The sequence below is a fragment of the Physeter macrocephalus genome, chromosome 14 (assembly GCF_002837175.3).
Source record: "Physeter macrocephalus isolate SW-GA chromosome 14, ASM283717v5, whole genome shotgun sequence".
NCBI lineage: Eukaryota > Metazoa > Chordata > Mammalia > Artiodactyla > Physeteridae > Physeter > Physeter macrocephalus.
Genome location: NC_041227.1, coordinates 77,281,794 through 77,296,796, shown reverse-complemented (window position 1 = coordinate 77,296,796; position 15,003 = coordinate 77,281,794). Strand labels below are relative to the sequence as shown.

Here is a 15,003-nt window from a genome sequence, read left to right as displayed (position 1 = left end):
TTTGGTTTTTTTTGCGGTACGCGGGCCTCTCACTGCCGTGGCCTCTCCCGTTGCGGAGCACAGGCTCCGGACGCGCAGGCTCAGCGGCCACGGCTCACGGGCCCAGCCGCTCCGCGGCACGTGGGATCTTCCCGGACCGGGGCACGAACCCGCGTCCCCCGCATCGGCAGGCGGACTCTCAACTACTGCACGACCAGGGAAGCCCCCTGATTACTTTTTATGGCCAAATAATATTCCATTGTATGGAAGGACCACATTTTGTTTATCCATTTATTAGTTGATGGACATTTGAACCCTTTGGCTCTTATGAATATTGCTGCTATGAACATTTGTGTACAAGGTTTTCTGTGAACATGTTTTTGATTCCTTTGGAGAGAAAGATATACGTATATATACACATACACATATATATGGAAATGCTGGGTGCAGTAGTTCTTTAATAAGGAAGATCCAGACACACCTCAAATAGGCAGCAACAGAGGACTGTCCGACTAGGTGCTGTAAACTTGGATGTCTCTAGGGACCAGGCAGGTGATGTCAAGGGATGAAGCTTACAGAATTAGACCCCAGCGGGGACTGGGTTCTGTGCTAAACTAGAGAACACCTAGAGCTGGTCATTGCCAGACCTGTTCTCTTGGGCCAAGTGAATGTTGCCAGGACTTCTGAGTTTTCACGGAAGATGGAAATACAATTTTTCGTGTTGTGTTTTCTTAATTTAAAAACCACATTTGGAAACCAGTCTCTGCTGTTAGAAGTCAAGATGGTGGAGGATGGGTCGTGAGTAGTAGAGGCTGGTTCCACAGGTTTGTGCACTTTTCCATATGTCGTTATACTTTAATAACAAGTGCCTCCCCCCAAAACCCCACGGTACCATGTGGGCTGACCTTGACATAGTCTTTAACCAGATTTGACCCAGAGGTTTCCTGTTTCTGCCCCTTGGGCTCCTGATATGGAAAGTTCCTCCAGAAATATTTGCCAACTGAAAGCTTGGATAGCATTATGAAGAGTGTAATGCCAAAAGCCATGTAAGTAAAAAATAAAAAGACAAGGTGATACTATAGCTTTCCCACAGGTATACATGGATGTGTATGTAAATGTGTTTAAAAATGGTATACACCAAACTGAAAACAGTGGAAACCTCTGGGGGGGTGGTACTAGAAATGGGGTGATGGCCAAAGGAGACCTTCCCTCCTCTGTACAGTTTTAAAGTTTCGATTTTATTTCTTAATTCTTAATTTAAAAAAATAGTCTGGGGACTTCCATGGTGGTGCAGTAGTTAAGAATCTGCCTGCCAATGCAGGGGACACGGGTTCGAGCCCTGGTCCGGGAAGATCCCACATGCCGTGGAGCAACTAAGCCCGTGCGCCACCACTACTGAGCCCACGTGCCACAACTACTGAAGCCCACGCGCCTAGAGCCTGTGCTCCACAGCAAGAGAAGCCACCGCAATGAGAAACCCGCGCATTGCAATGAAGAGTAGCCCCCGCTCACTGCAACTAGAGAAAGCCCGCGCACAGCAATGAAGACCCAACGTAGCCATAAACAAACAAACAAGATATTCTGAGTCATAATGAAAGACAAGACCTGAATCAGCCCCTGACTACTATAAGTAAGAGAAGCCTGCATCTGGCATATATACTAGCCAGTACTGCACATATTTTACATTTTTATAAGGATGATGTATTCACATGTTAATCGTCTAATTAAAAGATAATTTTTCTTTTTTGCGGTACGCGGGCCTCTCACTGTTGTGGCCTCTCCCGTTGCGGAGCACAGGCTCCGGACGCGCAGGCTCAGCGGCCATGGCTCACGGGCCCAGCCGCTCCGCGGCACGTGGGATCCTCCCGGACCGGGGCACGAACCCGTGTCCCCTGCATCGGCAGGCGGACTCTCAACCACGGCGCCACCGGGGAAGCCCTAAAAGATAATTTTTAAAGGGAATTTTAGGACTTCTATTTCTGGTAATGATGGGCTAGATTTTTCAGACCAACCCTTTTACTTTAAATAAAAATGCTGGATAAAATACAAAAATCTATTGATGAGCCAGTGGGTTGTAAAGAACATCCAGGTCAGGTGCCAAGGAAAAGCAGGTAAGGTGCACTAAGACACTTTTGCCCTGAGGGCCTCAAGGGTTAAGGGCTCAAAGTGGCAGTCTACTAGGAGACCCTCTCTCCATTTTGCTGGAACCCCCAGGGCTGTACCTTCAGTAAGAACAGAAGACAGCATGGAAGGTTTCCCTGGTGCTGAGCAGAGCCTGAGAAAAACCAAAGGAAAGTGGTTCCTGAGAAGGGAGGGACAGGGGTGGGTCCTCACCCTGGTTGACAGCACTCACTGGTTACCCCAGGGCACCTCCCACTGTGACCTCAGTCCGCGGCGGTCCTAGACTTGCAGTCCTCCCAGGTGCCTGGCAGGAGCAAACACGCATCCTCTGGAGGAAAGTCATTCATCCTAGGCTCAGCCCACAAATGACCGTCCAAGGAGAACGACTGATAAACAATGAGAAGTGAACACGGTGCCAAGAGTGGGAACCAGCAGAAAGTCTTCCAGTGTCACAGTTGTCAGAGCCGGACTAAAACAATCATGTTTAAAGGAATGAAAGACGAATGTGACACTATCTTCAAGGAAAAAGAAATTGTGAAATACCCAGCAGATTAAAAAAAAAAAAAAAGCTGGCTAGAACTTCAAGAAATGAAAAGCAGAATCACCTACTGAATTCAGTGGAGCTGGTGGGGATGCAAAATGGTATAACCCCTTTGGAAAGAAATCTGGCAATATTTAGCAAGATTATATATGTGTTTGCCCTTTGACCCAGGAACCTCCTTCTAGTTCCAATGGCAAAAATAGGAAATAATACATATACAGGTCGTTTCATTGCAGCATTACATGTAAGAGCAAAAGATCAAAAACTTCCTGTGAGTCTATCAACATGTTTTTTTATCCACATGGAAGAGTATTATGCTACTGTTTTTTGGTTTTTGTTTTGAAGATATTCTGCCAGGGAGTGACTGCTAGGATTTATTAAGTTAAAAGAAAAAAGCAAGGCCCAGAAAAGTGTGTATAGTGTGCTACCTTTTGCAAAAGGAAGGAGGTGGGGAAATATAAATTGAAATGAAGGAAAGGTAAAGGAAAAACTAATAAAATAGTAGCTTAGGGGAAGGGGGAGCAACAGAGTGAAGTGACAGGAATGGAAACGAGGCTGCTGAATGTACCTTGTTTTGTAGTTTTGACTTTGGGACCATGTACATGTTTAACTTCATTAAATCAGACAGAAACACAAAGCAAACTGAAGCAGGTGAAATTAACTTGGTATCCGAATCGGTAGCATAACCACACAGAAAAGAAAATTTCCAGTTTCTTTAAAATACAGTATTTTAATTATACCTATGCCTTCTTCAACTTACAAAATCCTGTTCAACATCACTGAGAATTTTTTAAAATGCAAATTAAAGCGAGGTCATTTTTGCCCATCACATTGCCAGCTGTTAAAAAAAAATGTGTGGTTAGCAAGTGTATGTGGCAGAATTATTAGCCATCTACCAGCCATCTGTCTCCTAAAGGACCTCAGTTGGGGCAAATACTTGACAGGCACCTGCTCCGTGGAAGCTGGGCCCCTCCCTTGGAATGAATTGTGTTTGGTCTAAACCGGCATGTCCTTCCACACCTCTGCTAGGAATTTGGTTATGTCATGGGCAGGGGATGTGTTTCTGGCCAGGGTGGGGGCAGGTCTGAGAGAATGGCTTTCTGGAAAGTTCTCTAGCCCAAAGGGACCAGAAATGGGGACACAGCCGTTTTGGTGTTGGTTGGACACTGTCGTCAAGGATATGGCACCTCTAGTCTTAGGAAGTAGGCATCTTGCAGTCCTCTTGGGACTCCTCTTGGTCATTGAGGTGTCCTTGGGCCACTAAATTGACCAACCCTAGAACCCTCTCCATTGCACTTCTTGTTACATGAGATAATAGCGTCTTCCTCTCTACGCCAGTTTTAACTGTTTCTGAAATTTGGAACTGAAAGTATCCTTGATGTGGCAGAGTGGTTGGGAAACAGGCACTTTTATTCTTGGCTGGTAATGGTTTAAATTGGTACAACTTTGTCAGGGCAATATCTATCAAAATTTAAAATAACTGTTTCCGGAATTCCCTGGCAGTCCGGTTGTTAAGACTCCACCCTTCCAACTGCAGGAGGTGCAGGTTCGATCCCTGGTCGGGGAACTAAGATCCCTCATGCTGTGCAGTGTGGCCAAAAAAAGTAAAATATCTTTGGCCAGCAATTCCACAAGTAGGGCTGTATCTCACAGAAGAACTCTCACAGTTAAATTAAGTTTCATGTACAAGCGTGTTTGCAGCAGCAAAAGATGAGAAACAGATAGTCATCAGTATGGGCCTGGTTAGGTAAATTAAGTTATATCCTTGCAATTGGATTCTAAGAGGGATTTTTTTCTAATTAGGTAGGTGTTTGTCCTACATGGAAAGGTGTCCAAAATATATTTAGTTTAAAGAGCAAGTTGGGAGTTCCCTGGTGGTCCAGTGGTTAGGACTTGGCGCTTTCACTGTCGTGGACCGGGGTTCAATACCTGGTCAGGGAACTAACATCCTGCAAACCACACAAAAAAAAAAAGTTGTCGCAAGTCAATATGCATATTATGATCTCCACTGTGTAAACGCATTATAAATAAATAACAATATATTCTAGTTACGATGTATCTCTGTTGTTTCTGCCCATTCAAAACCCTGCCCCTTTTTTCCTGCTAGTGATAGCATCCTGACTTCACCCCTGAGGCCCTGGCTCCATCCCTGGCCTAGGCCTGGCCTAGCTGAGCTCTGCAGCCCCCGTGGTGATTGCCTGAAAATGAACCCACGAACCCAATGAACCCTGATGAAACCCAATTCTAAGACTTGAGCCAGGGATTTGCCTGGTGGCGCAGTGGTTAAGAGTCCTCCTGCCAATTCAGGGGACACAGGTTCGAGCCCTGGTCCGGGAAGATCCCACATGCCACAGAGCAGCTAAGCCCGTGCGCCACAACTACTGAGCCCACGTGCCACAACTACTGAAGCCCGTGGGCCTAGATCCTGTGTCCCGCAACCAGAGAAGCCACCACAATGAGAAGCCCGCGCACCACAACGAAGAGTAGCCCCCGCTCGCCGCAACCAGAGAAAGTCCGCGCGCAGCAACGAAGACCCAACGCAGCCAGAAATAAATAAATAAAATAAATTAATAAATTTATTTAAAAAAAAAAAAAGACTTGAGCCAGAACTACTGGAAAGAGAATCTGTCTTTTCACTTGAAGCTGGGAGGGTGTAAGTCCACAGTTGGGCTGGGAGAGGCGGGGGGGCAACCACGTGGATGGAGGGTGACCACAGAGAGGAACACGAACACAGAGCTGAGAAATGAAGAGAACCGATGACGCTTGTGCCCTGGATCTTGACATGTCTGAACATGGTTTCTATACCCTGGGTTTCTAAATTAACGAGTCAATAAATGCTTCCCAACTTTTTTTTTCCTCAAGCTAGTTCGGGGTGATTTTCTTTTACCAGCAACCAAGAGATTCCTGATGAATTCACAAATACATATACCTATGGATTTTTGTAAGAAACATCTGGAAAACTGTGTTCTTAGCTGTTAAGAGGGGTTGTCTCTGGAGGTTGGGATTTTAGGAGAGTTAAACTTTTTTTTTGGCCATGCCACGCGGCACGTGGGATCCTAGTTCCCGGACCAGGTATCCAACCCAGGCCCTGGTAGTGAGAGCACCGAGTCCTAACCACTGGACTGCCAGGGAATTCCCTAAACTTTCTAAATTATGGCTTTGCTGTCCAACATGGAAACCTGTAGCCAACGTGGCAGTTGAGGAGCCCTTGAAATGTGCCCAAATGGAGATGCGCTGTGTGTGCAAAAGACATATATAAAAAGAATGTAAAAGTTCTCATTCATAATATAAAAAATCAATTACACATTGAAATGATACTATTTTGGATAGATTGGGTTAAATAAAACATATTACTAAAATTAATTTCACCTGTTTCTTTTTACTCCTCTCAATGTGGCTACAAATTTTTTTTCAATGACTTTTATGGCTTGCATCTGGCATCACACTTCTGTTAGGGCTGGTAAAGAGAGCACATGAAAGCCAACCTGTAAATCTTCGCTGAATGAATATCACGTTTAAAGTGTTTGCAACATGCAGTATTAACTTTGTGATCAGATCAAGAAAATAAAGTTGAGAAATGTTTAACGCAGTTGCTGATATTTGCGTGGTGACCCCAATCGCACCTCAGCCCCTGGGATTTTGCATCACCTGCTGGACTGGGAATTAGTTGGTGGAGTGATCAAGGGCATGGGCTTTAGAATTCCACAGACCAGGGTCTGACCCCAGCTCGCCCTTTGTGGCCTTGGAGGAGTTCATTTAATCCTCTGAGCCCTGGTGTTTTCAGCCACAAAATGGGGCGAAACACGCTTTCCTCCATAGGTGTAGCTTGACTAAGGCGTTTGAAAGGAGAACTTCTGCCCCTTTGTTCCCTGGGCTTGAGCTACCACCAAGCTCTAAGGTGCAGTTTCCCTCCTAACTTTGTGGAGCTGAGATTGCTGGCTGTCCACCAAATCCATTTTCTCCTTCCACCGAAATTAGGTGGTAGCTGAACACACCACTAGATTCCTTTTCCCCCCTGCCTCCCTGGCACGTGATCCCTGTACCTCGGGCAGTGTAGATTGGACAGCCAGACTGAGCTGAGCCACTGAGTCTTTCCTAGGAGTTTAGATGTGGCGGCCGAGAACATGTGCCTCCCAGGTCTCCTGCTGTGGGAACACAGCTGACTTACGGCCCCAATCATATTTTAAACTCATAACCAGGCAAGCACCTCAGTTCCAGTTCTCTGAGAGTGAACATCGGGGGATAGGAGGGTGGGGGGTTGGACCTGGGGAAGCCTGACATTTGCCCACTGGTCACCACCATGCACGCTTTACACACACCCTGGGCAGTCAGTGCTGCCCCCTCATCGGTCACTCTTCCCCAGAGCATATTCTGGACCTTCTCCATCATCCCCAGCTGGAGATGCAACTTCCTGCAGCCCCAGAGTTGCCATCTGGGTGCAAGTCTGTCACATCGCACTCCCCCTCCAGGCCTGTGTAATTTCCTCTTTCTGTCTCTCCTTCTCTCTGTTTCTTTTGCACACGGTCTCTGCCTCTCTCAGGAAAGAGAAAACCAAAAGCATGCATCCACCAGATTTTAGAAACTGGAACACAGATGACCTAGTGGACCTGACTTAGCAGAGTAGAGAAAGCTGAAAGCTAAGCTGTCAGAGGCAGAAGCCAAGAAGCAGACATCTGAGCTCCCCAGACCCCCAGAAAGCCTGCAGAATCCAAGTCTTCCTAAAAACAGGAAGATTGGTACAAAGTATTAAAAGGAGCCAGTGGGCCCCCAGACCTCCCCTCCCGCTTTGTATCCAGCTAAGAGACCCCTCCTCCTCCACCCTGGCAGAAGCCTGAGACCAAATAGGCTCTGATTTTGGGAACACTGAGCAGAGCCAAAGGCAGGGAGAGTTCATGTTGAAAGCAGGGGCATTTGATGAAATCTGCTTTCTGTAATACGAGAATCCTCTTTTTCCTGTTAGGTTCCTAGAATGCTCATGATCAAGTTACTCCTCCAGGCTAGAGCTTAAATGAGTCCTTTCTAGAAAAACTGAGTGGCCCAAGAGAAAGTACTAACAGGTGTTTGAGGACACCCCTCCCCCTGGTGAAGTTCTCCAGTTGTTCAATTCCCTCTCTTGTATGCAGAGTGACTCACTCCACGCATATGACTGAACAACCCAGGGTCACCTGGCATGCTAGGAAACCCTCCAACAGGAGAAACAAAATAAACACATTAAAAAACAAACAAACAACAAAAGGAACTGCAGCAAACAAAGATGACAGAGGGAGCAGGAACAAAGTTAACTGTTCTCAGAGAGATGAGAGCAAGTATTGTAATCATGAAACAAGAACAGCAAGTATGAGAAAAGCAACAGCTTGAGAATAAGAAAGTGCTGGGAAATTGAAGACAGGATAGAGGAAATAAAAACATTCAACAAAAAGCTTAGAAGAAAATGAAGAGAACATCCTCTAGATCTGGGCTCTAGAAAGTGCACTGAGTTTAAGTGATGAAAAATGGAAAAGAAATTAAAATGACTTGAGAGGATTAGAACAGAAGGTCCAATATCTTTTTTTATATATAAATTTATTTTATTTATTTGGCTGCATTGGGTCTTTGTTGCTGCATACAGGCTTTCTCTAGTTGCGGCCAGGGGGGGCTACTCTTCGTTACAGTGCATGGGCTTCTCATTGCGGTGGCTTCTCCGGTTGCGGAGCACGGGCTGTATGTGTGCGGGCTTCAGTAGTTGTGGCACACGGGCTCAGTAGTTGTGGCTCGTGGGCTCTAAAGCGCAGGCTCAATAGCTGTGGCACACGGGCTTAGTTGCTCCGCGGCATGTGGGATCTCCCCGACCAGGGCTTGAACCTATGTCCCCTGCATTGGTAGGCAGATTCTTAACCACTGCGCCACCAGTGAAGTCCAGAAGGTCCAATATCTGCATAATCAAAATTCTGGAAAAGGAGAAAAGAAAACAGAAAGGGGACACTATCAAATAAATAACTCAAATTCATTTCTCAGAACAGAAAAACATGAGTTTCCAGATTGAAATAGCTGCTTGAGTGTCCATTATGGAATTTCAGGATACAGGTTTAAAAAAAAAAAAGATTTACAAGGTTCCAAAGAGAAAATACCAGTCACATGCAAAGGATCAGGTATCAAAATGGCCCTGGACATCCCCAGTAGCAATACTGGAAGCCAAAAGGCAATGAAGCAGTGTCTTTCAAATTCTGAGAAACAATTGCCAATCTGTAATCCATACTCAGTCACATGAGAATGAAGGTTTTTGCACATGAGGGTTCCCCAAAATTTACTTGCCATATACTTTTTCTGCTGCAAGACTTCAAACTACATTTCCCAGAGTCCCTTGTCTTGGCCTCAGGCTAGATTCTATTATACTAGTGAGATGCACTAATGAAAGATGGAAGAGAAGACATTTCCTGTTTCTGGTGGTGCCTTCACGGGTGGCAGGTGGGTCTGGGCTCATTGCTTTGGACTCACAGTCCCAACAGTGGGTACAACAGGCTTGATGACAGAGCTCCCTGAAATATTGTTTTTCCCCTTTTCTCCTCCAGCCCCGAGGGCACTAATTTCTGGGTGGTCTCATCTTCCCTCTTTGTAATACTGAAGCCCTTTTAACATGTTTGTACCATTTTCCTGTATTAAATGTTACGTTTAATTACTTGAGAATTCTGCTGTTTTCCTGAATGGATTTTCCGGGCCTTGGGCTGACTGAGATTCCACTCTTGTAGTTGTACCATCTGGAACACATCTCCTCCAAGACCACACAGCAGCGGAGAAGTGAGATGGAGGAAGCACACCAGCTCGTAAGAGCTTTGTCTCAGAAGTAGCATATGTCACTTCCTTTCATAGTCCCTTGGCCAAATTATTCATTTAACCCCAATTTAACTGCATGGAAGGCTTGCAAATATAGGGGAACTCTTGGAATATTTGTTGAGCACGAAGTGTCTCTACAACAATGAGAAAGAGAAAGACGTGGTATGAGGAAACAGAATGATGCGAGAGAGAGAGAGAGAGAGAGAGAGAGAGAGAGCGAGAGAGGCAAAGGAAAGTCCCAGATTGATGGCAGTGGAGAGTCCCAGGCTGATGGCAGCAGCCCTGAGGGCAACCTGCCCAATTTGGATCCCAAGGAAGGAGGCTCCAGAAGGGATGTCTCTGGAAACAAAATGAAACAAATAGATTTTCTGACCAGTTTCACCAGGTGGAAAGTTGGGTTGAGGGGCACGTATAGAGCTGAAGGAAGATGTGAGGAGACCTAACTGTTGATTCCAAGAATGAATCAAAGAAATTTAAGAGAGAAAGAGAGAAGGAGTGATTAATTCCAGGAAGAACCAAGAGTTGTATAAGAAGGAAACTAAGAAAAATACTTCACTAGGCTGAGCAGTGAACAACATTTGCATAGATATAATTATGGAAACAGTAAACATGGATTTACCAAAACTGATAAAATTGTGTTGAGAGGTGTGGTGCTGCACTGCAGTTCTGATACTGACCACCAGAGTTGGCACAGACTCCACAAGTTAAGGACATGATCCCCAGCAAGACTGCCCTGACCTCAGATATCCACTGCAAGTTTGGAGTTTCCCAGGCCACCTACACTTCTGACCAACTGGCTGCAAATTCAGGGGTTCCTATGACCCACTCGGGTTCGAGAATGCACTAGGTCAACTCACAGAATTCAGGAAAGGACTGTACTTATGATTACAGTTTTATTATAAAGGATACAAATCAGGACCAGCCATGGGCCATGAAGGGACCCAAGGTCTGGCAGAGTCCTGAATATGGAGCGCTCTGTATCCTCTCTCTGTGGAATCAGAATGCATCCCCCTCCTTTGATTATCACCAACCAGGAAGCTCAGCTGAGCTTGGTGTCCAGAGTTTTTATTGGGGTTTCATTACTTAGGCATGATTGACTGAATCACTGGCCATGAGACTGACTTCAATCTCCAGCTCCCTACCTTCTCCCCAGAGGTTGGGTTGATATCACTGGCTCAAAGCCCCAATTACAGGATCACATAGTTGGTCTTTGGGGTATGACTAGCACCCACCCTGAAGCTATCCATGGGTCCAGCAGGAATAACAAAGGCATTCCTATCACCGAGGAAATGCCTAGGGTTTGAAGCTGTATCCCGGAAAACGGGATAAAGACCAGACAAATGATTGGACAACAGGAGGATGAGAGGGAAAGTATGCATGTGTCTGTGTGGTTTAAAGAGTTAAATCTGCACCTTCCAAAGTGGGATGTCAATAGATACTATCTAAACTGGAAAAATCAAGTAATAGCATTAGAAGCATGTTATTTAGAAATATGGCAAGAGATATTAGAAGAAATGGGAGTGGACTCAGAAGTGAGGAGATACTTTCCTTGTTGCTACAGATTTTGTAGAACTCTTTGACTTACACAGCTCGGTATGTGTGTTACCTTGATTAAAAAAAAAAATCAAAGGGAGGGAATTCCCTGGCAGTCCAGTGGTTAGGACTCCATGCTTCCACTGCAGGGGGCACAGGTTCGATCCCTGATTGGGGATCCTGCATGCCCTAAGGCACGGCAAAAAAAAAAATTAAAGGGAAAACAAGGAAGAAAGGGAAAGGGTGGTTGTGGTTGAGCCAGTGCTCAGGTATGGACCAGAGAAACGATGCTCTTAGGGAGAGAACTGCTGACCTGGGAAGACACCTTACTGCAGGTTTGCAGGACGTAAATGTGAGCAAGGAGGTGTGGTAGGAAGCAGAGCCTGAAAAGGCAGCAGATCGTGAGGAAGGGGGCACCAAGGGTGTTCTCCCAGCAGCCACCAGAGAGATGTCCAAAGCTGCCTAGAGGTGGAATGAGATGAGAGATTCAGTGACATGGAGGTCCCTGGTGATACTAGGGAGCTATCTGGGTGGAGTGATGGGGCAGAAGCGAGGCTGCAGAGAGGGAAGGAGGGACAGGCTAATGGGGATTTGGATGGAACTATTATGGGTCATCTTTCCGGGAAGTTTGGGCACCCAGGGCAGGAGAGAGAGGGGGTTGTATGTTTTTAAGCTGAGAGAGCCATGAGAGTGAGTAAATGCTGTTGGAAAGCAGCCAGCCGAGGGGGGGGGTGTTAAAGATTCAAGGGGTGAGTGGATCCTCTGGGTATGAGGTCTCCCAAGAGGCAGGAGAAGGCAGAGACAGCTCTGCCCTCGGCCCTCCCAGGGGAGCGGAAGGTGCACACCTGCCCTGTGCAGGAGGGAGATGCTCACTTATCCTCAGACACCCGGCTAGTGGGGTGTGGTCCCCACCCCACAGATGGAAGACAATAATTGGCCTCATTACGTGGCTGGAAGAAGTCCCTGGGAACCCAGATTTTTCTGTCTCCAAAGCTAGGCTCTTACTGCACTCGTTCTGCGGAGGAGGAAGATGCGGCCCTGCCCTCTGGAACTCCTAGTCTGAGGGGAAGCTGCCAGAGTACAGAAAGTTCAGGCAAGGGCCAGAGGGGAAGCCCCAAACTCCATTGCCTGAAGGGCCAGGAAGAATCCAGAAACGGAACAAGGGGGCCACACGTGTGGCAGCTATGTGAGCAGAGACAGTAAGGAGGGGAGGGGCCTGTGACCACATGAGGGCTCGTGTCCCCCCTCCAGAGGGGCATTCGCGTAGTCCACCCAGGAGCAGCTCCCTACGGCCAGCTCTTTGGGTTTTGAGAGAACTGGAGTATCCCGATTTCAGGGTGAACTCATCTCCACATCAGAGAGACAGTGCAGTAAAGGGGTGGGATATTGAGATGGAGGGATCCCTGACCAGCCGGGAAGCGGCTAGGCACGTCCAGGGCGGCCGCTGCCAGGTGCTGCTGGGGAGGGCAGAGGGCGGGGGTGGGGCGGGGGCCTTGTGCACAGAGGAAGCGAGCAGGGGGCGCAGAGAGGGACGAGCTGACCAGGGTGGCCCGAGGGTGGCCCCTACGACGCCATCTGGTCCTCTGGGACCCACGCCCACCGTCCTGGCTGCAACACTCCCCGTCCCCTCAGGCCTGTCCTCGCCACTCCAGGGTCCAGGACCGGGGGTCCAAGGTGAGGAGGGGGAGGCCTCTTCAGGCGGCCCGGGATGGGGCTTCACGAACTGAGTGTCATCTAATTGAGTGCTAATTAAGCCCAATGTGTACCCTGGCCAGGGGCGCCCTGAGGCCGTGCCTGCCCTTCACGGGGCGGCAGGGCCCCAGCTGGGAGCCTCCCGCTACACTCCTGCGGCGACGGTCGCCAGCCCCGGCGCGGACGCGCGCACCCAGGGATGCGGCGGGCGAGTGGCCGGGCGGGGAAGGGTTAAGCCCACCGAGCTCGCGGCTGCCTAGAGCGGCGGCGGCGGCGGCGGCGGCGGCGGCGGCAGCGGGGGCCGGGGCGCGGGGCCGCACGGGCGGCGGGCGGGGGACAGGATGCGGATGCCGGGGGGACTTCCTGTGCCGGCCCCCGCCGCCCCCGCCCCCGGCCCGGCCGCTGCCCGCACGGACGCACGGCCGGCGGGTCGCACGCTCGGGCGGGCGGGCGAGCGAACGGGGACCCCGGCCCGGCCGCGGCGCCCGCCGCCCGCGGGGCCCGGCCCAGGCTGCCCGCCCGCGGCCTCCCGGCACCTGTGGCCGCCGGCGGACCCCGGCCGGGCCCGCGCTGCCCCGGGCTAAAAGACACCGGTGGCACCCGGCCCCGCCGACCTCGGGCCGGGCCGTCCACCGGGGCCGCCCTCGGGGCCGCCCCGCAGCCCTCGGCGCCCGCGATGGTCCCGCACGGCCGGCCCTGAGCCCCGCGCTGGTTGGGGGCTCGGCCTCCTCCAGCCCCCACCCCAGGAAGCCGACACCAACTTCTGCTTTTGAACTCCGCTCTGCCCCCTTCTCTTGGCCCAGCGCGACCTCGGCAACCCAGACCGCAGCAGACCCTCCTGAGTGCCCAGAAAGGCCCCCGGGTGGCCTGGCGCCTCCCCGGCTCTTTCTGGATGGAGGCTCCTCAGGAAGGTGCTGGCTGAACGCTTTGGCCTTCACCTTCCAGCCCCTGCTGACCACACCTCCCCTAGTGCAGAGGCTGCGTGAGGAGCAGGAAATGCTGTACCAGGTGAGGCCCAGTGGGTACGACAGCTGGGTGAACCTAGGGATGCTTCTCTTAAGAGGCTTTGGACGGGATTCTGCAGGGCTAGGGAGACCCGGAGTCACCCTGTTAGGAGCGGAGGGAGGACTGGACATGGGCACACCTCTGCAGGGGCCAAGGTGGACGCAGGAGAGAGGCGGGGAGCCCTCCAGACCTCAGGACTGCCTGGGCACAGGGCCAGGCAGGCAGCCCGCCAGTTGCATGGGTCGTGGTGCCCTGGAAACCTGCCTTCCTGGGAGCTGAGGTGGCACCTGGACCGACCCACATGGCCTGGAACCGCTGGTCTGCTGGCGGCCCGGGAAGGTGGGGTGAAGCCCCAGAGCAGCCTGGGAGGCAGTAGGCCAGGGAATTGAGCAGACTTGTCAGTACTTGGAAGGGGGCTAGGGGAGTGTGAGATGGACGAGTCTCTCATTTTCCTGCAGACTTCCCCAAATGTCCCTTCTGGGAGTGCAGCTAGCCACCTTAGTATCGTCCCTCAGAGACGCGCAGCTGCACGGGCTGCCCCGGGTGTGGGGCCGAATGCGGGCCCTGCACAAAGTCTGGAGAGGCAGGACTCCTTGTGCAGGCAAACGGGCTGGGTATCCAAGCCTCTGGGCCGCCCCTGCTCATCCCTTTCCTGGCTGTGGACCACACGGTCCTCCTCTCCAGCAGGGGTGAGCTGCCAGCTCTGGGGGGCGTCAAGGGAGTTGGTGCCCCTGGGCACGGGGCTCACAGCACTCCCACGCATCTGAACAGCTTCCTTCCTTCCTCAGCACAGCTGGCTCCCTGGGATCTCTGTCTGACTGCCAGGATGGAGGTAGGGCCGGCAACCAAGACCTTCGTGCTGGAGCTTCGGTGTCTTGAAGATGGGGGCTCAGGGCCTGACACCCTCTCAGGTGAGGGGCTGGGGGGGTGCCTCTGACCTCCTAAACCAGGAGATGGTCCTCAGGTCCCCAGCGAGGATCCTTTGACAGAGCCCGGGCCTGTCACAGCTGGGAGGGAGCCCTGAATGGTGGCGGGCAGCCTGCTGTCTGGAGGGGCACCCACCTGGCAGTTCCGGGGTGTGGAGGGCAGGCTGCACCCACTCACATTGGCGGGTTCACCTTGAGAGAGCAGGTGGCTCTCTCAGGCTGCAGTCTTGCTGGTGAGGGCTGCCTGGCAGTGCAGACGTTGTCAGCCCCTGCCCCGGACCTGGATAAGTGCTGGCTGGGACCCTCTGCTGTTTCCCCAGGGCTCACACAGCCTCCATTTTCCTCCCACTTGTCCCTGGCTCCAGACTCAAGGTCCCAGATTGAATTCAGCGGCAG

The 15,003-nt window shown here is 50.6% G+C and overlaps 2 protein-coding genes across 2 annotated transcripts in view; both read left to right on the top strand.

Moving 5' to 3' along the window:
• Positions 1–15,003, top strand: part of LOC112063646 (zinc finger protein 12) — a 73,043-nt gene that overhangs the window by 36,616 nt on the left and 21,424 nt on the right. The window lies entirely within an intron of this gene.
• Positions 10,164–14,589, top strand: LOC129392716 (basic proline-rich protein-like). Its single transcript, XM_055089761.1, has 3 exons — positions 10,164–10,281; positions 13,017–13,684; positions 14,470–14,589. Exons 1-3 carry the CDS (start codon positions 10,164–10,166, stop codon positions 14,497–14,499), a joined length of 816 nt encoding a protein of 271 aa, XP_054945736.1. The 3' UTR covers positions 14,500–14,589.